Here is a 22,137-nt window from a genome sequence, read left to right on the forward strand (position 1 = left end):
GTTTCCTCGTGTAATATACGGCCAACAGTAAACTGATCTCTTTAGTGTAAAGTTATGTTTCCCCGTGTAATATACGGTCAACAGTAAACTGATATCATTAGTGTAATGTTTCCCCGTGTAATATACGGTCAACACTAAACTGATATCATTAGTGTAATGTTATGTTTCCCCGTGTAATATACGACCAACAGGAAACTGATATCATTAGTGTAATGTTAGGTTTCCCCGAGTAATATACGGTCAACAGTAAACTGATATCATTAGTGTAATGTTAGGTTTCCCCGAGTAATATACGGTCAGCAGTAAACTGATATCATTAGAATAATGTTTCCCCGTGTAATTTACGGTCAACAGTAAACTGATCTCTTTAGTGTAAAGTCATGTTTCCCCGTGTAATATACGGTTAACAGTAAACTGATATCATTAGTATATACGGTCAACAGTAAACATATACGGTCAACAGTAAACTAATCTCATTAGTGTAATGTTTCCCCATGTAATATACGGCCAACAGTAAACTGATCTCATTAGTGTAATGTTTCCCCGTGTAATATACGGCCAACAGTAAACTGATATCATTAGTATAATGTTTCCCCGTGTAATATACGGTCAACAGTAAACTGATATCATTAGTGTAATGTTTCCCCGTGTAATATACGGCCAACAGTAAACTGATATCATTAGTGTAATCTTATGTTTCCCCGTGTAATGTAAAGGCTTATTATTGTGCGTTGCTGCTTATTTGTAATTACATCGGAAATATCTTCTGCTGTTTTATTGTTCAGCGCACTAAGATATATTGAGTGTTTCATTGATATATCATGTTCAGCGCACTGAGATACATTGTGTGTTTCATTGATATAACATGTTCAGCGCACTAAAATATATTGAGTGTTTCATTGATTTATCATGTTCAGCGCACCAAGAAATATTGAGTGTTTCATTGATATAACATGTTCAGCGCACTGTGATATATTGAGTGTTTCGTTGATATATCATGTTCATCGCACTACGATATATTGTGTGTTTCATTGATATAACATGTTCAGCGCACTGTGATATAATGAGTGTTTCCTTGATATATCATGTTCGGCGCACTAAGATATACTGAGTGTTTCATTGATATATCATGTTCAGCGCACTGAGATATATTGTGTGTTTCATTCATATATCATGTTCAGCGCACTAAGATATATTGAGTGTTTCATTGATATATATCATGTTCAGCGCACCAAGATATATTGAGTGTTTCATTGATGTATCATGTTCAGCGCATTAAGATATATTGAGTGTTTCATTGATATATCATGTTCAGCGCACTAAGATATATTGAGTGTTTCATTGATGTATCATGTTCAGCGCACTAAGATATATTGTGTGTTTCATTGATATATCATATTCAGCACACTAAGATATATTGTGTGTTTCATTGGTATATCATGTTCAGCGCACTAAGATATATTGAGTGTTTCATTGGTATATCTTGTTCAGCGCACTAAGATATATTGAGTGTTTCATTGGAATAAACATCATTTATTGATTTCAAGCATACATGTACGAAACACATCATGTCCCTGTCATCTTTCATTTATGTACACTTGCTTGACCTTAGCTAGATGAAAGTTACCGAAAGTTGAAAGAAACATCTGAACCACAATTATATCTTTTTAGTCGTGACATAGTAAACGTACTTTAAAGATTATATAATATAAAATTTGAAATTAAGCAGCAGTTATCTTAATGTTAAAGTTCATCTTTCAGGAGCACTGCACCTCTTCTTCAACAATAGTTTAGACAATCTAGATTTACTTCTTAGCCCCTAGTATCAACCGATGAGTTATAGAAAGTCGCAACAGCTCCACGATGTAGTTTGATCCCGTTTGGCTAACCGTATCTATTACCAAACTTACCTGTGTTAAGGTCATCTTGAACTGTTTCTACTTGTTCAGCTAAGTAGCCTGGCATGAGAGGGAATTCACAATTTAAGTTTTATCCATTTCCCTGCGCAAAAAAACAGTCAGATCCATAAAGAGCAAAAGAGATTGCCTGTGAACAAAAACTTAACACATAGTATATATAATTCGGGAAAAGGACATGTATTATAACATTATAAATAATTCTTTACCTTTCATTCATAAATATCTGATATTAAAAAATGAAAGCACAGCAATCTGTTTCTAATTTTATCAATGAAATGGTGCCTGATTTTGTGTGTTACAAACGTTTTATTTCCCTACATTTATAGTTGTTACAATATATTTAGATCACTAAGGGAGATAACTTCAACAACTCATGCAAACTGCACAGTGCGAATAACTGCACCTGAGTACTGCAAACACGATCCATGTCGCTATTGATTTTATGCAACTATTACCAGGGAGAGGTACATAGTCATTGAAAATTATTTGTTGTAATACACAGAGAATGTTTTTTACGCATGATTTGAAATCGTAATAACTCGTTTCTAAAGCTGTGTTATAAATATGTTTAATTTATTATGTTTACTTTGTTGCCCAGGACGCCAGTAAGCGTGTCGAGTACCTTATCACACAAATGCCTCTCCCCCACACGGTCGTTGACCTCTGGAGACTCGTGTACGAGCAACACATCACTTCTATTGTTATGCTCAACACTGAATTTGACCAACAGGTATACCCCCATCAGATTCCGAATGATAGCGACCAAGAAAGCTAGCATAAAGTCCTTTTTTAGATACGAAATTATCTTTGTTTAACCGGAGATGTAAACTATCTGGTTTTGTATGCAATTTTTGTCTCATGTACTGTAAATGTGTATATATTACGGCACTCCTCAGAAAAGGATTATATACATGTAATACAATGATAATCACTAAATGGTCGAAATTGTCATATAGTGCAGTAAATGTGTTGCTTTCAGCACCTGTTCACTTATGTACTTTTACTACGTGTTTCGAAAGATTATTATAATACGTGTCTGACATATTACCAACATGTACTATCTTGGAAAGACTGTAATGCTCATTGTATTTGGATGTATTTGTATTCCCTTTCGAAGAATGCTATTGTTTCGTGTTACAAGTATATATATACATCACGATAAATCTAGCTCTTCATGTAAGGTTAACTGGCGTTTGTTATACTGTAGGACGATAGGATAGGGGTGTACTGGCCACGAAGTGAAGAACAGCTGAACATTGGACCGTTTGTGGTGACCGAGAAGTCGAGGGCCACTCACCACCTGACTGACATTTTTACCCTCTCTCTTCAATACAAGCAAGAGGTATGTAGTTAGCCTAATTAACATATTACATATGTGATATTCATTGACATCAAAAATGGGGAAAATGTAACTGTTTTTCCAATTTTATATATAAACAATACACTGTACTTTGCTGCGCCAGAATCTCACTACACCAGGCAATCATGTTATATTATCATTATTTTGGATTGTTTAACTGGATAGAAAAAACAACATTTGGGGACATATTAATTCAGCTATTACATAGTGGAGTTTATCACTGACATCTATAAATGTACAGTGACTTAGAATCATAGATGTCCGCTGTGAGGAATCTTATGATCATCTGCAACAATGCTTGCATCCTATGTGCAGCTTCCCGATTCCCTGTTTGACCACGTCCACGGATGTGACTTACAGTGGGGTTTCACGATTTCCTGTTTGACCACATCCAAGGATGTGACTTACAGTAGGGTTTCACGATTTCCTGTTTGACCACATCCAAGGATGTGACTTACAGTAGGGTTTCATGATGTATCTAGGCTGAATTGTCCTTATTGACTCGGTAATTGTCCTTTAGTATTAAGTGTTTGACTGAGCATGTTTAGCTGAAATATATATATGTATGATGATGTAATATTTTTTTAGGTCGTAGTAAACAAGTACGACTATAAGCAAAAGAAATTATAGCATCCCTCGTGTTTCGGGGAACAAAACAAGTCATGCATACCGTAGTTAAGTGTATGTCTGTTATACATCATTAATCAAGTGTATGCCTGTTATACATCATTAATCAAGTGTATGTCTGTTATACATCATTAATTAAGTGTATGACTGTTATACATCAATAATGAAGTGTATGTCTGGTATACATCATTAATCAAGTGTATGTCTGTTATACATCATTAATCAAGTGTGTGTCTGGTATACATCATTAATGAAGTGTATGTCTGTTATACATCATTAATCAAGTGTATGTCTGTTATACATCTTTAATCAAGTTTATGACTGTTATGCATCATTAATCAGGTGTACATCAGGACATAGTTTCCACTTGATGTCTTTGACGAATTTGCGAGGCACTCGAAATGTAGATCATACATTAAAAGAGTGTCTTTATTCGAAAACGACAATTATCATTATATTGGACTTTCTCCACGTCTGCCCGTATAACAATACTAATTGTATCAACTTCACAGTAACAACTGGAAACATATCAATATCGATTTCTACACTGTAATCATTTATATTAGTAGTATATCATTTACTTTGTAAACATAATATGGAAAGGAAAGTTTAAGCCTTTTACAAATCTTATAAGCATTTCATTGTTAAGACAATTCTAGTCCTAGGTTTTCACATGTAGCACAACAATGACAAACATCTGTAGTACTCAATAGGGTTGTTAATAGTACACACCCATCTTTTATGTGACGGAACAATTGAGTTTTCTCTTCATATCGCTGTGGAGAAATGGTCGTTATGTTTGTGTGTGATGACGTCAGTCGGTTGTGGAAGATATTGACACACTCACTAGGGATTCATTAACGATATCCTAGCAGGTTGTAATCCATTCTGTAAACATAAAAGATGGCTATTAAAAGTTTCCCAATTGTCATTAAACCTTTCGGATAATCAATAATTATCATACTTGATTAAAATAGTTTTAGAAATTCAATAATAAGGTGTTTTATTACATATCTTAGGTTGTAGGGAAAGGGGACGGCGAATGAGAAGGGGGGGAATGGGGTCATAAGTGATTGATTAGAATGACGCATTAAACCGCATGTGCTAATGCGTCATGTCCAGCTAGGGTAAGCCACCCTAATGCACCTAAGAATACACGGCTACACAATCAATACAATATGAATATTTTGTAGGAGTGAACTTATCATATAATAACTACAAAAATGTGCTACTTTGTCAAATATCTCCACGCATGTAAAAAAAACCAGTACGTGTGTTCTAAGGGCGTAAAGGTGTTCTCTTTGGCTTTGACATTGCTTCCAATGGTATCCTATGTATAGTGCCACTCTACTTCAGTGTTAAAACAGACACTTGATTACCCAACCTAGAACGGTTATACTCCACTTTGATCATGAAAGTGTGGCCAGGTAGAAACACCTCCCCTGAAGAACCATGGTACGATTATTACATATTGGAATTGAACCCAAGACATTTGCATCGAAGGATGGAGTTACCTATTTGACCAGATCTATCCGAACAATATTGTGTAATTATACGAGTACATATACTATCAGTAATAACTACATCGCTTCATCGCTGAAAAAAGGCAAAAAATCAAGAAATGAAATATTTTCAATGAGACTCTTGAAAAAGTACAAGGAAAATAAATCGACAGGATTACCGTCTTCTTCTTCATTGATGATACCCGCCCTATAGATCTATGTGAAATCAAAGTTATGTCACGTCCTCGTTACGAACCAAGGAAAGTACATTTAGCAATTACTTCACAAGACACATTAGTAAACACTAGAAAGAAACAACAAACAAACTATCAAGATGGTGACCATATGAAGTCGCCATTATTCTGTGAAACCTTGCGTCGTTAGATTTTCTGTCAGCATGTAACCATATTGACGGTAAAATGAGAAGCTACTATCAAGAAAGAGTGCGCTGCACGAGTGAAAAATGTCAAACTAATAGCCACACGAGTGAAATTTATTTGTTATAACTGAAGACACCACTACATTTTCTATTTATTACATTTTCAAATCATAAAAACTTGAAAATGTAATGCATTAAAACAGGCGGGAATCAGAAGCGTAATAATTAGCGCAATATTCTAATGACGTCACGCTTGACAACAAGGCTGCGGGCCATTTTGAAAAGGATACTTAATGCGATTCCGGCGTTTTTTGCTATTTTCTGGTATGACTGATTATAAAAATGTTACTAATTGTATATTTATGTAAATACTTAAGTATGTGTACCACACATTTACCATAGCAACCACTTATTCTACCCCCGCTTCATTTGAATCTGAACAAATAAATCGTTGGCTTTGATTAAGATTAAGATAGTTATTAGCTGGTTATAAGCAAAGGACAACAGGTGAATGTAGTTATGAGCTGGTTATAAGCAATGGACAATAGATAAATGTAGCTATTAGCTGGTTATAATCAATGGAAAATAGATAAATGTAGTTATTAGCTGGTTATAATCAATGGACAATAGATAAATGTAGTTGTTAGCTGGTTATACTCAATGGACGATAGATAAATGAAGCTATTAGCTGGTTATAATCAATGGACAATAGATAAATGTAGTTGTTAGCTGGTTATACTCAATGGACAACAAGTTAAGATAGTTATTAATTGGTTATAGGCAATATTTAACAGGTTTATGTAGTTTTAAGCTGGTTATTATAAATATATTACAGGTTAGGGTAATTATAAGCTAGATATAACCAATAGACAATAGGTTGAGGTAGTTATTAGCTAGATATAACCAATAGACAATCAATAGGTTGAGTTAGTTATTAGCTAAATATAACCAATAGACAATATGTTGGGGTAGTTATTAGCTAGATATAAGCAATAGACAATAGGTTGAGTTAGTGATTAGCTAGATATAACCAATAGCCAATAGGTTGAGTTAGTTATTAGCTAAATATAACCAATAGCCAATAGGTTGAGTTAGTTATTAACTATATATAACCAATAAACAATAGGTTGAGTTAGTTATTAGCTAGATATAACCAATAGACAATATGTTGGGTTAGTTATTAGCTAGATATAACCAATAGACAATAGGTTGAGTTAGTTATTAGCTAGATATAACCAATAGACAATAGGTTGAGGTAGTTATTAGCTAGATATAACCAATAGACAATAGGTTGAGTTAGTTATTAGCTAGATATAACCAATAGACAATAGGTTGAGGTAGTTATTAGCTAGATATAACCAATAGACAATAGGTTGAGGTAGTTATTAGCTAGTTGTAATTAATCAGACAACACGTTAAGGGTAGTTACTCTCCCATTCTTGTTGAAGTTGTATGTTGTGTCCTGATCTGTTAGATCAATGCCGTTTCCCCAGTCTTGATGTTACATGCCATTCACTATCCGATGGATCTATTGACCAGTCCATACGTTTCCCCTTGTCACTGTCCACATTCCTACTGACCTTCCTTTACACACTGGTCAAGGAAATCCTATACATAATATTATGGACACAAGCTAATGAGAGCCGCCGTGTGATGGAGGTTGATGGACGTAGTGACGAGTCTACCGTGAATGGATCCCTGCGAAGATATACTATAGTACTGAAAAGCAAAGCATTAAAGCACATGCTACAAATACATGATTAACTTGAAAATGTCTGTCTTCAATAAACATGTTTATGCGTTCGATTATATAACTTTATATCAATAACATAACCCCTGTTATTATTTCACATCCCTGTATCATATCTTTATTAGTCCCCTACCGGTGAAACCGGGGGAACTATATGTTTCCTCTCCGTTCGTACGTAACACCAATGTTTGTCAGCTCTAGCGGCTTCATTCCTTGAAGGATTTTGATCAAACTTCACACAATTACAAAGGACAATAATATCTCGGACAAGTTCGAGTTTCCGGGTTGTCAATAATTTTATTTTATATAATTCCTCTATCATAAAACTAACATTACAATTTCTTGTATTATTATTACATTAACATCAGTTACAAGCTAATTGTATACTTTTCATTTTCCCAAATTAACCCCAAGGGGCACCATTTGTATAAATCATTACAGTGTAATAGCTAGCGGGGGTGGTAGGGGACATGTGTTGCTTTATCAATACTCTGTATGCTTGTTAATTGATATAATGACATTCTGTTATACCGTAGGTAGCACCATATTACGGTATTGCATAGTTTTAGGATAAAAAACATAATACGTCCTTGTAATACATCATGATTACTAGCATAGTAAGTCACTGTAGCATATTACAATTAATAACAAACTACGTCATGCTATGTTATCAAGTTTTAAACAAATTATTTTACTGTAGTATTTTAAAGTTAATAAATGTCGTCCCCGTAATTTATCATGATTAATGATAAATTACGTCTAGGTAATGTATCATGATTTATACAATTCATATATCTGTTGTATGGTTTCCCGTCCCTAACGTGCAGGTGGAAACTAATGTGCGGCAGTTCCGATCTCGTGTGTGGCCCGCTTCGGAGGTATGCCCCACATCAACGCTCGAGTTCTTGCGGTTGCTTGGGCTGGTTCGAGAATGGCAAGCCACCCAGAACGGAGCAGTACTCGTCCACTGCATGTGAGTGGTTGTTGTCCTTTCTGTTACTCTGTCTTTGTAATGGCGATACTAGTGATTCCGTCTGTGTAATGGACGATGAAAGGACATATTTATAATTTCAAAGTGTATGTTAAAGCTAATTCAGATATATATATATATAACTGTGTATGTAAGCGCGGCTCGTCACTCGCCAACGATGGTTTGTCAAAGACAGGTCGTACAAGGCTCAATACGGGGAGAATTTGAATGAGCATTGCACGTTCATGGTTTGCTGTAAAAATAATGCACGTGGATTTATAATGGTCAAATAGAGCATTATTTTTTACCAGTGGAAAGTTTTATTACGTCGATAATGTGGTAGAATATACAGTTCACGTCATCTCAGAATCACTAATATATGTAAAAATATATTTATATTGAAAATATTGACATACAAATATACATATTTTATACATGTTTACTTTGATAAAATTGAAATAAACTATTTATGGTATGTGACCTCATAGATATATACAGGTACTGTAGGTTTAACATTCTAACCGTATAGTGCTGGATATGTAAGTTGCTATGTGTATGTGACCTATTTACAAAATAAATAAGTAAAGACAACAATTGTAACAAGATTGCAATAATTTTCGAAGGAATGGTTTGGACAAGAGTGGGCTGTTCTGTGTACTGGATTCCACTTTACAGGCGGCTGACGTCACTCAAATTGTGGATATCCAGACTACTATAAAACAAATGCGACGAGCTCAACCCAAGATAATTCCTAACGAGGTAAAGTATTTAACTCTACCCCTGATAATTCCTGACGAGGTAAAGTATTTAACTCTAGCCCAGATAATTCCTAACGAGGTAAAGTATTTAACTCTACCCCCGAGAACTCATAACAAGTTAAATTATTTAACTCAGCTAAATCAGCCCAATATAATTCTTAACGAGGTTAAGTATCTAACTCAGCTAGATAAGCCAAAGATAATCCTGGAAGAGGAAAAGGATTGAACTCTGCAAGAAATAATTCCTAACGAAGTTAGGTATTGAACTCAACACCAAATAATTCATAATAAAATAAAGTATTGAACCCAACTCCAAAAGATTCCTAAAGAGGTAAAGTATTGAACACAACTGCAAAAGATTCCTAAAGAGGTAGAGTATTGAACTCAGCACCAGATAATTCCTAACGAGGTTAAGTTATTTAACTCAGCATCAGATAATTCCTAACGAGGTAAAGTATTTAACTCAGCACCAGATAATTCCTAACGAGGTTAAGTATTGAACTCAGCACCAGATAATTCCTAATGAGGTAAAGTAGTGAATTCAGCACAAGATAATTCCTAACGATGTAAAGTATTTAACTCAGCATCAGAAAATTCCTAACGATGTAAAGTAGTGAACTCAACATCTGATAATTCTTAACGAGGTAAAGTAGTGAACTCAAAACAAGATAATTCCTAATGAGGTAAAGTAGTGAACTCAAAACCAGATAATTCCTGACGAGGTTAAGTATTGACCTCAGCATCAGATAATTTCTAACGAGGTAAAGTATTTAACTCAGCATCAGATAATTCCTAACGAGGTTAAGTATTTAACTCAGCATCAGATAATTCCTAACGATGTAAAGTACAGAACTCAGCACCAGATAATTCCTAACGAGGTTAAGTATTAATTCAGCATCAGATATCCTAACGAGGTTAAGTATTAAATCAGACCAGATAATTCCTAACGAGGTAAAGTATTTAACTCGAAACCAGATAACTCCTGACAAGGTTAAGTATTTAATTCAAAACCAGATAATTCCTGACGAGGTTAAGTATTGACCTCAGCATCAGATAATTTCTAACGAGGTTATGTATTAAATCAGCACCAGATAATTCCTAACGAGGTTATGTATTAAATCAGCACCAGATAATTCCTAACGAGGTAAAGTATTGAACTCAGCACCAGATCATTCCTAACGAGGTAAAGTATTAAATCAGCACCAGATAATTCCTAACGAGGTTATGTATCAAATCAGCACCAGATAATTCCTAACGAGGTAAAGTATTGAACTCAGCACCAGATCATTCCTAACGAGGTAAAGTATTAAATCAGCACCAGATAATTCATAACGAGGTTATGTATTAAATCAGCACCAGATAATTCCTAACGAGCTCGAGGTTATGTATTAAATCAGCACCAGATAATTCCTAACGAGGTTAAGTATTGAACTCAGCACTAGATAATTCCTAACGAGGTAAAGTATTGAACTCATTTAAATCAGCTCGAGATCATCCTTAAATGCTCGATTTTCCAAGTTGTATGTTTCAGTAGCTCAAAATCATACAAAGGTAAAAACCAATCAATGTAGCAAAAGTTAATTACTGCTGATGTTCTTATTCACCTTAAAACTCCTCAGAATATAAAATCACAAAGGTGAAAAAAGATTCAAATTTGAACTCAACGTCGAAATAATAAAATGATATATACATATCCAAATAAAACAATTAAAAAATTGAGTAGAAAATGTATACCGCCTCATTCATCACCATAACAAAAAAATATTCAATGTCATGAACTTTCCTTTGTCTCCATTATATCATATACTTGATCAATCATCATATCGCATCGAATCGCTTCCTACGGGTTTGAATATGATTCTGTCTATCACTTCACTCTGTGTGATTTTTTTGTACCCTTGTCATCATCGCAAAGTTTGATAATTAAATGTGTCCTGCTATCATCTCACTTGGTAAATTGGATTGTGATTCAGTGCACAGTGCCCACGTTCGCCATTGTGCTATTATAACAATGATTTACAAACAAAGTTGTGTGTTTATGTAGCCTATGTGGTCTATCATGATTTCCCCAGAGTGATACACTACCGAAAGTAACCACCGGCAGTAACAGGCTAATTATATGTGCGAAAGCAGATAGCTGTCAGTGACATTCACAACATACAAGTTTTATAGGATAAACAGTAAACAAGATAGGGTCGTGTAATCGATTTAATCTTAGGAAGGAATCGCACATAACTTGTTCAAGTTCTGTCCTACTATGTAATAAGGTTGAGTACGACAAAGCGATGGATAGGCTCCGAATACTGCTGAACCAGCATGAACGTGGCTTTGTCCTCGCATGGATGCAGTTTTAACCTCTTTATGGGTCTTTATGTTTTATTAGATTATTTACAACAGATGTCACAGCAAAGTAATAGGGATGTGGACAGGATGACATTAACAGACTATTGGTATATCGCCATAAGTTAGCAATATATAAAATGTAATGGATGATGTAACCATATGACTGTGATTAGGTATGAACATGATCTTTTATGTTTTCCCTATTTCAGAAACAATACTTGTTTTGTTACGAGGCAATATCTATGTACCTGGAACAGAGCAGAACCTATATGAATGTCTGAGTTATCCTTGCGTACTATACAAACCTGGAGTTTACCTGTGGTTCCTATAAAAACGTTCGAGACATGCCCCTGGCATGCAGTGCTATAGGAACGCTCCTACCTAGACGAGTCCCTGGATAATCATCATCGTTCGTTTGATTCCTGCAACAGGTGTTTGGTTAAACTAATTTGATTGGCGAGCCCATACGAACAGTTTCTCATTGTATTTATTTAATTAACAAAGGAATAAAATCAGTGTTCTGATGTAGTGTAATAATAACATTTAATCATTATTTATTGATTTTATTTCAGGTTTGATCGACACGTTCATATCTGTTTCTTTAAAGAAAATTTACGAGAGAGTGCAGAAATGTAAATAAAACCGCAATTAAAACACATAAACGATGCAAGATGCACATGGGGACCCTACAGATTCTTCATCATGGACGATACCTTCCTTGTAAATCTGGGTCAAATCTATTTATATCACATTACGAAAGAGAGACCATATAAGTGACAACAAAACCCAAAGGAACACTAATGAACACTATCGAAAATCGTTAATTAACATATCTCACAAAGAAATGAAATAAATCATAAAGAGACCATAAAGGAGAATAAAACTGTATAATGTAATAACAGTCTTCGTTAACCTGCCCTCTTCAAGACCCTGTTTATAGTTTGGTTTGGTTTGGTATTATTTAACGTCCTATCAACAGCTATGGTCGTTTAAGGACGGCCTCCCCTGTGTGCAAGATGTATGCGTGTAGTTTATGCGTGTGTGTTTTGGGAGCTGCGATATGTTCGTGTTTGTCCCCTTGAGATTGCGCGGAACTGATGCCGACTTTATAGTGCTACCTTACTGAAACATACTGCCGAAGACATCCAGCAGAACACCCCACCCGGTTACATTATACTGACAATGGGCGAACCAGTCGTTCCACTCCTAAACTGCTGAGCGTTAAGCAGGAGTAGAAACTACCCTTTTTACAGACTCTGGTATGTCTCGGCCAGGGGACAGAACCCAAACGAGCCCTGTTTATAACTTGTTCATCAGCAATAGACATCTATCACTACAGACGTGTTCATATAAAATATGTACGATTTACGTGATGATGCTACAGACATATGCATCATCTCAAATTATCTTGACATATCTCCCGTTTCACAAACAGTTTCATCTCGAGGCTGTGAAAAAGAAGCAGAACAATAATCAGACGCATATGATGTAAAAGTTTCGGGTGACCGGTGGGTTATAAATCACGGGGTTTTATAAATGAGCCTTGTTATACCTCATCAGCTGATATATAATACACGACGGCTAAATATTTACAAACCCTTCCCTTATAAGCTTAAATATCAGTTATAACAATTTAAAATCTGAACATAAAATGCAGTGTGATGTGTGTCATTCTACATATTTGTGTGCACTTTTAAAATTGCTTGATTATAAAAGCAGAAGTTTCCAGGGTTTTCGTAGTTTAGCTGTGGAAACTGATTAACAGATAATATTTCTCGTGAAATACATTTTTGGTTTCTTCAACTTAATTTAATCAATAAGCCGAGTAGCACATATGTTTTTTGACCAAATCCACAAACAAACGAATTGAAATACACAAGGGAAATATTTCTCCTAACAGTACAACACACATGAACAGGATTTGTTCTGAACATAGGTCTGTGTCGTGAAACATGAATTTCGTGATCAATTACTGGTTGACATATGATGTTTGTCGTAAACTGAGAGTAGTGTCGTAAACCAGGAATAATGTCGTAAACAGCTACTGGTTCCATAAAATGTGGCGTTGTCGTTAAGCACAACAAATATTTTGTATCGCGTTGTAAATGCACAAGGACTCACTTTGAAATCAACGTTCATGTATATCGATAACAACTGCAACAGAGAAGAGACCAAATCAAACGGATCGACACAAATCCTCCACTAAATCAGGTGTTCCCGATGGGCATGTGTCCATATTATACATGTTGCACCCATGCTTTATAGAATTTTTCTTGTGAGGTGAGGTAAAAGTCGTAGACTTCGGTAGTAAAATTAGACAAACGTCATGAAATTTGGTAGCGAGGAGTGTCAAAGAGTTTGGTAGTAAAATGAGGTAAACGCCTTGACTTTGGTAACGAGGTTAAGTTAATGTCATAGACAGCTTTTGTAGCGGGGTGAGGTAACGTCACAAAGTTTTGTAGCGGGGTGAGGTAACGTCACAAAGTTTTGTAGCCTCCCGTTGATAATTATTTGTGTCTGATTAGTCTCATTCACAAATAGAGTGAATGTTTGAGACATGCAGTGGGTAACAGCAGGTCATTCTTTTCTAAATCCTCGATTGCAGAGGTGACTCTTGGTTGAAGACCTCCTGTAAATAATACCTTAAGCCGAAAAATACTTTACTGCTAGCAAATCATCAACTATTTATAATATTTTGTCTTTATTCATAGCATCAGAGATGGTACAAACAAAATAATGTCTACTGGACATTACGCGAATGGGCTTTTAACATACGATATGTAAGATCTATCAGTTTATTGAGAATTGGTGATAGGAGATTGTGTGAGTCAGATCGGTGCTTTAGTATGATATTATACGTACGTCTATTCGTTTCTGTGGCAACTAACAGACCACGAGGTGCTTCATAAATGCTTACGTCTATAAATAATATATGTATGATACATAAAACGGACTATACATGATAAGAATGAACACGAAGGCTATGAGTTATATAATCTTAGTCGGGGATTTATAATTTGATCAGTCAGCATACATAATGCTGAGTCTGTATAGTTATGAAGACATGGGGCCACAGACATAAATATGTATCACTGTTGATGAACTTAGTGACAGAATCTGGCGGTTTTATCGATGTATCTAGCCAGCGTCGGACATGATGACAGAGTTATGGGTACCAATGAGTGTATAATGCGGACACTGCCTGTAGATACACTAGCATCCTTGTCCAATATACCAACATTCTGGTGACATGTCCTTATTTTCTGATAGATTATCTTTGCCTTAGCTACAAGCCGTTCATTAAAACCCAAGTGATAAATGTAAACTTAATTGAGGTCTCTATTTATATGGTTTCACCTTCTCAGATATTCTAGGGAAGCTCAATTGTGCAGTGCCCTTGGTGATCTGATCCTCGTCAACTGACCTTTTACAGCATCGTCCTAATTTCAACAAACTCTAAAAAGTAATGTTCATTTGCCAATAAAGTTTCCCTTCGTTTCGTTTTCTGCAGCTTCATTGATTAAAAACGTGTCCATTGTGATTATAGCGATGTGCGGCAATACGAGCTAGGGTTTATGCTGCAGTGTATTGCTTTTGTGGGCATGTCTTGGTTACAAACAACACTCAACAAGTGACTTAATAACAAGTGTGAACTGGTTCGATGTGTAGAAAATCGATTGATTTGACAAGAGCTTGTAATTTAAGTTTTGATCAATATTTCTGAGATCATATTGAATAGAATATTGAAGCAAGAAAATTGCGTTTTCATGTGTCTTTGTGAGACCAGAATTTGTATTTGCCTGGTTGATATTGGTTCTGTGCCAGGTAAATTGATAAAGAAATGCCCATATATATTCCAAGCTTACCATCGACCGATGTTGTCCTACGAAGGTAGAGACTTCTGGATGTACCGGTCTAAAGTTTCAGTTTGTTAGGACATTAAGACGTACATTATCAATATCACACGCAGTCGATGTTCCAATAGAAGTTTATTTAGTTAAATATACTCTCTCTGAGGTCATCACCACTACATCAACGCCGGATATTACTGTAACAAATATATTCCATACGGTAAGCACACTTTGATGAAAGCTTTCTGGCTTTTCACTGCCCCTTTACCCCTTTTGACTCCCCTTTTCACTGCCCCTTTACCCCTTTTGACTCCCCTTTTGACTCCCCCTTTTGACTCCCCTTTTGACTCACCCTTTTGACTCCCCTTTTGACTCCCCCTTTTCACTCATCCTTTTCATTCCCCCTTTTCATCTTTCCACTCCCCCTTTTCATCCCCCCTTTTCATCTTTCCACTACCCCTTTGAGATGACATGTATTGACCACGTCGATGGCATTTATCCACTGTAACATTATAGTACATATTTAGTGTCGCGCTACCTATAACTATTTGTGCATGTAGTGAACTTCCTTGTGGAATACAAAATGGTGAACACGTCTATTCGTACTGAGTTGTCATTCCTCTGTGAATCACCCCTCCCTGATTGTTAAGGTTCAATAAGCCCCCTAAAAGGTAGCATATCCACCCTAAATTTCAACCTCTGATAATTCATATTAAAGGACCCAATAACAAATAGGAACTTATGTCTATAATTTGAATATAATGAACTTGTACATTAGTTATTAAAATGGTACAATGTACAAAGCGAGGTTAACGTTGTAAAAAACAATTCGTGGAATTTATATCCCCCGCTAGCAGGACATATTGTAGGTTAACATTATTGAGGTTAGGTTTAAACATGCGAGTATCGTGCTGTTGAGATATAATGTATAGCTTGAAACTTGAAGGAAAAAAAGGCCCTATACCTCATTGATTATCTGTAAATATGCACAAATCACATCGGTTGGCAAACTTAGCATGAGTCGGATGTACATACGGAATTTTGTTGGAACATCTGAACAATATCTACAGTAATTATCACACGAAAACTAAAGAGTGCCGGAGATGGGTGGAAAGACAGGAACACAAACATGGTTATTAAGTTTGAAGGGATTTGGCTAATATTTGCTAGAGTTATTAAGCAGAAACTGCAGATAATGAGGTTTTTCGTTAATCAAGAGGCCATAACTCTGCCAAATTGAGTCCGATTAAAGTGGTTGTCAAACTTAGCCGAGCCCTTAATGCGTTGAACCCTGTTACTAAGTTTGAAAACAATCGAAAAATATTTGCGAGACTTGCCATCAGACCTGGCCGAGCCCTTAAGGCATTTAACCTTGTGACCAAGTTTGAAGAAAATCGGTTAACATTTGTTGTAGTTATTGCACGGAAACGAAACGTGACAGACAGACAGACAGACACACCCAAATTAGTATCCCCCGTTTCGGTGAAAGTGGGGGATAATAAGGCTTTGAGGCAGATGTCTCCATAAAATTGTTCACAGAAATTAAATATGACTTGCCAATCTCTTTTGCAGCCAAACTTAAAGCCGCTATATGACACATTATCTGAAGTTCTTTGATATACCTGGGTCATGCGGAGCGTACTTTATCTTTTACTAGAGGTGGAGAGGCTAACGGCCTAAAATGTTCATACATGTTACCATGCGAAACCAGCAAAATCACAGCGAATATCCCTGGTAATATATTTTAACAGATGGTAAATATGAAAACAAAGGTTAAATCAATATGTGCACTTAAGATGATGTGCCATTTCATAACATTCTATGTTGTTGTAAATGCGCTAGCCATATCTTACAACTTTTAAAACTGTTAAGTATGTTTACAGCCTGTCTAGCTTTTTCATAACATTTAATTTTACAAAAGGACACTTTATATGATTGTTTGTATTTGTTACGTTCACAATGTCATTGGTTTGACATTTATCATCCGGAAAATATGTGATTCGATCATTTTACTATGATTTTTGTGCATTCCCATAGCCAAATTCATCTTGTTTAGATGCCGGTTTGCCTTTCCACAGCTAGTAAAAGATAAAGTAAGCTCCACAAGACCTAGGTATATAAATAAACTTTAGATAATATGTCAGATCATGCATGTAGAATGCAGCTGGGACGCAAAAGAGGTTTTAGTCTGGTAAACTATTTTGATGAAGTCTTATTGTCTTATCATAGACTACGTGAACATCGGTAACCACCATTTTAATTACTTATGTATACGTTCAATTGTAAAAGATACACATGTCAATTCCGATTTTTAATTTGGGTTTTTGAATACCAGAGTGTCTGTGTTTGGCGAACCTAGCGTTTTTAGGGGGTCTATTGAACCTTGAAGCCCTGCTTCCCCAGCCTTTTGTGTTTATATGTCGTAGTTGATAGATAAACCGTGATAGACATTGACATCTGACGGACATGACGGACACACTTGATTAAGACTGTGGACAAGGTTTATGGTGACCTCCATATCTCGTGGGGAAATATTCTATTTTTGTGTTGTGTCGTTGTTTTTTATTGTGATCATTAGTGAAGTAATTTATTTGCGTTTGACCAAGATTTACAAGTAGGGTGTCGGTGAAGTAGAAGACGCTTACCCTTTTGGAATATCTGGTCTTAATTTCCTCACTTTTTTTCTCTCAAAATGTCTCCTTTTAAACCTTATTTTTGCTCACATTTCCCCATATTTGTATTTATTTGAAGTTCTAATTAGGGTTTAAACAACATTTCTTTATTTAATGACACATTGGTAGGACGCCACCTTTATTGATTAAACATACAAATTACATGCAATAAAACCAGACATGTTATTGTTAATAATCTTCAAATGCATTAAGTTATGGACGTTGTGCTATAACACCAGATACAATGTATGATTAATATAATTTTCCTCTACATTGAGGGTATGACTGTTACACTCTCTAGGTAAGGGATGATTATTTTTCTCCCATCATATTATTTAAGTCACAATTCCACCACAGTAGTCTGTTTGTAAACAAAAACACAAGTGGGGTATGAATATCGTCATTCACTTTTGATAACGTCACAATTACCGGCGACACATTTTAATGACGTCACAATAGAACACGTGCTAATCGACACGAGCCATCTCACCCTAGGGGGTGACAAGCTTATCTTTCCCGGCTAAAACGAGAGACACACTTGTGAAGGGTCGGAGAAAAAGATATCCTTGCTGGTTGTCCTGATTAATGTAGAGTTACCCGATCAATCATGTTTCTTCAGACGGGTGATATTTGATACCAAGGTTCACAAAACTTGACATTTAGAATCACAGTACGTGAATTGCTCACCTCCGGTCAGTACTTTTATCATCATGATCCTAAAGATAATAAAGCAGTTTGCGGATAAGTTTATATCACTGAAGAGACAGTTAACTGCTCATGTTGTAGGTATTGATGAATGACACTGATACTCTTCCCATAAATTGGTGTTTGTTGGTAAAGTCTGTTACAAGGTTGTTGATCCTGGACTTGGACTATCAGTTGTCAACATTGGCTGCAACCGTGATACTGTGTTTTTACGGAGACACCGTTTATATGAAACACAAGTTTAAATAAAACAAATGTGTAACGTTACAAAGGTTAATCATAGGAATCAAGGTAGTATCAAAACCCTCAAAAGTCCTAAGGGGAACATTTGTATAAGACTCAGAATTCCTATGTTAGCATTGTCAGGTTACTCAAAAGTCCTAACGGGTAGGATTGTCATGAGATTCAAAAGTCCTAACGGGTAGCATTGTCATGAGATTCAGAAGTCCTAACGGGTAGCATTTTCATGTGCCTCAAAATATCTTAACGGCACCATTGACAAGGGGGGACTCAGAAGTCTTAACGGGTAGCATTGTAAAGAGACTCAAAGTAGTAAAGGGTAGCATTTGCAAGAGACTCAGAAGACCTTAAGGGTAGATTTGTCAGGATACTCAAAAGTCATAAAGGGTAGCATTGTCATGAGACTCAGAAGACCTAAAGGGTAACATTGTCATGAGACGCAAAAGTCATAAAGTGTAGCATTGTCATGAGGCTCAGAAGACCGGAAGTATTGCATGGTCATAAAATCTTGGGGTCGTCTTGGATGATAGTGCTTCCTTTAAACTCAGAAGCGCTATAGATTATCTTTTGCCAGGAGTATCGAAGATTTTTCTTGCAGCATTGCCTTAAATTTGTCACTTCGAATACAAAACATGCGCTTTATATTACCACAGAACTGCTAATCGAGACAATAGGGGCCGTTAATAAAACCACATGCAGGTTTCAACTTAAGCATCGTTGAACTAGATACTATTTACCGTTAAAGAAATAATCACGTGTTTTCCTACTAAGATGACATGTTTGAACATAGATACTGATTTAATAGTAAAAGAACATTAATAAGCGACATGTACAGCGTATACGTCAGTAAACGTGATGCATAAGAAGATATTCTAAAGCTGAACAGCGAAGCAATATCAACATTGCAGTGTGTCTGATAATGTTTATGTCTTTGCAAAAGTTGTCTGAGAAAAGTACTGCAGCCTCGCGCGCTTTTAGGGATAGCGTGCTCACGTTCGTGCAGGGCAAGCGAGCTCCAGACGTGTTTTTGTCAAGGTTGCTACGTGCCGTCATGTATCGTTAGGTAACGAACTGGACGTTCTGACCTCATCGGGATACACGGGTGACATTCGCCGGGCGGGTCCATTACCCTTAGGATGTATAATGCGCGTTAGATTTTGATCCAGACGTGGTGTACAATCAGGACCAGTATACCAGCACACTATTGAACGACTGTGGCTCTAAATCAATGGGATGGAGAGCCAGCCGAAGTGGCGGGAAATGCTCGGGAGATGTCGTCTGTCGGTACCTCCCGTCATCAGCATTGATTGAGTAGTGGGTGCAAAGCTAAGACCGTGGTAAGTTTCTTACATTAAAACCATTTACAGACTTCTCACAAACCACCTCGTGAAAACATAACCTCCAATTCTGTGAGGACAGCTCACGAAATGTGATTTGTCGAGTTAGATACAATGATACAATGCTTTGACAAAATTATAGCGAAGCATGGAAACGGTTTTAACACAAGAGAAAAAGGCAGGATTTGTGGTTAAATTGTTGCATAAAATCAATATAGGTTGTGTATGCATGTCCCCGACCCGACTATCTGTTTGTTAAAATGAGCGCGCGTCAGATGTCTGCCCCGGGGTAACCGTTAACAGGTCCTCCATGAGCAACCTATTACTTAGTTTTCATGTAATTCTCGTAAAAAAGGCAGTTTATTATTGATTACTGTATAATGGTTGTATATGGATCAGCACTAACCCTCATACTAAATTATACCTCTTAACTGTATCAGTCATATAGGGCGACAATCACAGTATTCGCCTTCAACAAACAGATAGACGAACGCGATATACCGGTCGGTAATGAAAACACAGTCCGAAACCATCGAATGGTCGTAAAGTTAAATAGGATGGACTATACGGAGGCTGATCAAATCATGTGCAATGATTCGTAAAAAAATAATATAAATTGTTCTTTTTAGAGCAATCTCTCGTAAAGTCCATGTACTAATACTCGTTATGTGTTTGATGAAAAACAGGATGCTTTTAGACCTGATTGACGTTACTATAGTTTTGCCATTTCGTACTGACGTTTGTTTTACTGGTATTTTATTTTGACTTGGATCAACAATACATGTATTTGTATAAGCCGTTTTATTTATGGCCGAAATTGTTTTAGCTCGCCTACATCTTAGAAATGCAAATCATCCCTTGGTTGTTTGAAATCGAGATTAATTAAATGCACGTTTTTAAATTGGATTTAAGGAACGCTGCTATTGAATTTTTCTTAAGATTCATCAGTTTGGAAAAATGTTATATCAAAGTTTTACTTTATATACACAAAAAATGTATGTATCAAACGTGTCGTAACGTTTCCAGACCGACTGGTCCCTTGGTCAAGCTATGACTGAGTGAGCGATTTGTATTGTTTACCTGTACAACGATGTGACGAAATTGTCTTTTGTCTTTTTCATATGTCTCTCGACCCATATGATAGAGAATGGGTTACCGTTGTGGCTACCCTGACTGGTCAATCAACAAAGTGAAAAAAGCTGTAATAGAAAAGAAAAAAGGGAAAAAAACAGTGATAGAAGAAAAGAGATAAGAGCCAAACCAAATGCAAAGGCTGTGTCACACTGGACAACTAAGGTGTTTGCCCGGGTGATGAGGAAACACCATTTTAGCACCCCGCTGAGACCATTGATAACACTCAGACAGTTCCTTGTGCACACCAAAGTCAAGATTGACATTCTAGACGAAAAAGGATTTGTATGCCAAATTCCGTGCACAAAAAAATAAGGCAGTTGTACTTAGGAGAAACTGGGAGGAAATTTGATACATGCATTAAAGAACTTCAAAATGACGTATAGAAATTGACCCGCAAAACATCCGCCACGCAATGAAATAAAACGACATTACCAGATCATGCTAACACCGAAAATCACATGATCGACTGGGACAACGTCAAAATAGTTGAAAGGGAACAACATACAAAAGACAGACAAATTAAAGAAGCAATCAAAACCAAGAAAACTCGAAACAAGGACTGAGACGAGGAGGGCACCAGCTGAGTCATC

General features: G+C 36.3%; 1 protein-coding gene across 1 annotated transcript in view; it reads left to right on the top strand.

Annotated features, from left to right (window-relative positions):
• The window catches only part of LOC110451018 (receptor-type tyrosine-protein phosphatase kappa-like), a 31,755-nt gene extending 19,648 nt beyond the window's left edge, over nucleotides 1–12,107 (top strand). The window contains exons 17-21 of the mRNA XM_021498847.1: nucleotides 2,518–2,649; nucleotides 3,127–3,261; nucleotides 8,365–8,510; nucleotides 9,131–9,266; nucleotides 11,818–12,107. Coding sequence (XP_021354522.1) covers nucleotides 2,518–2,649; nucleotides 3,127–3,261; nucleotides 8,365–8,510; nucleotides 9,131–9,266; nucleotides 11,818–11,889 — 621 coding nt within the window. The 3' untranslated portion in view covers nucleotides 11,890–12,107. The remainder of the gene's footprint in view (nucleotides 1–2,517; nucleotides 2,650–3,126; nucleotides 3,262–8,364; nucleotides 8,511–9,130; nucleotides 9,267–11,817) is intronic.
• Nucleotides 12,108–22,137: the final 10,030 nt, after the last annotated feature.

This window comes from Mizuhopecten yessoensis, unplaced genomic scaffold (assembly GCF_002113885.1).
Source record: "Mizuhopecten yessoensis strain PY_sf001 unplaced genomic scaffold, ASM211388v2 scaffold5729, whole genome shotgun sequence".
NCBI lineage: Eukaryota > Metazoa > Mollusca > Bivalvia > Pectinida > Pectinidae > Mizuhopecten > Mizuhopecten yessoensis.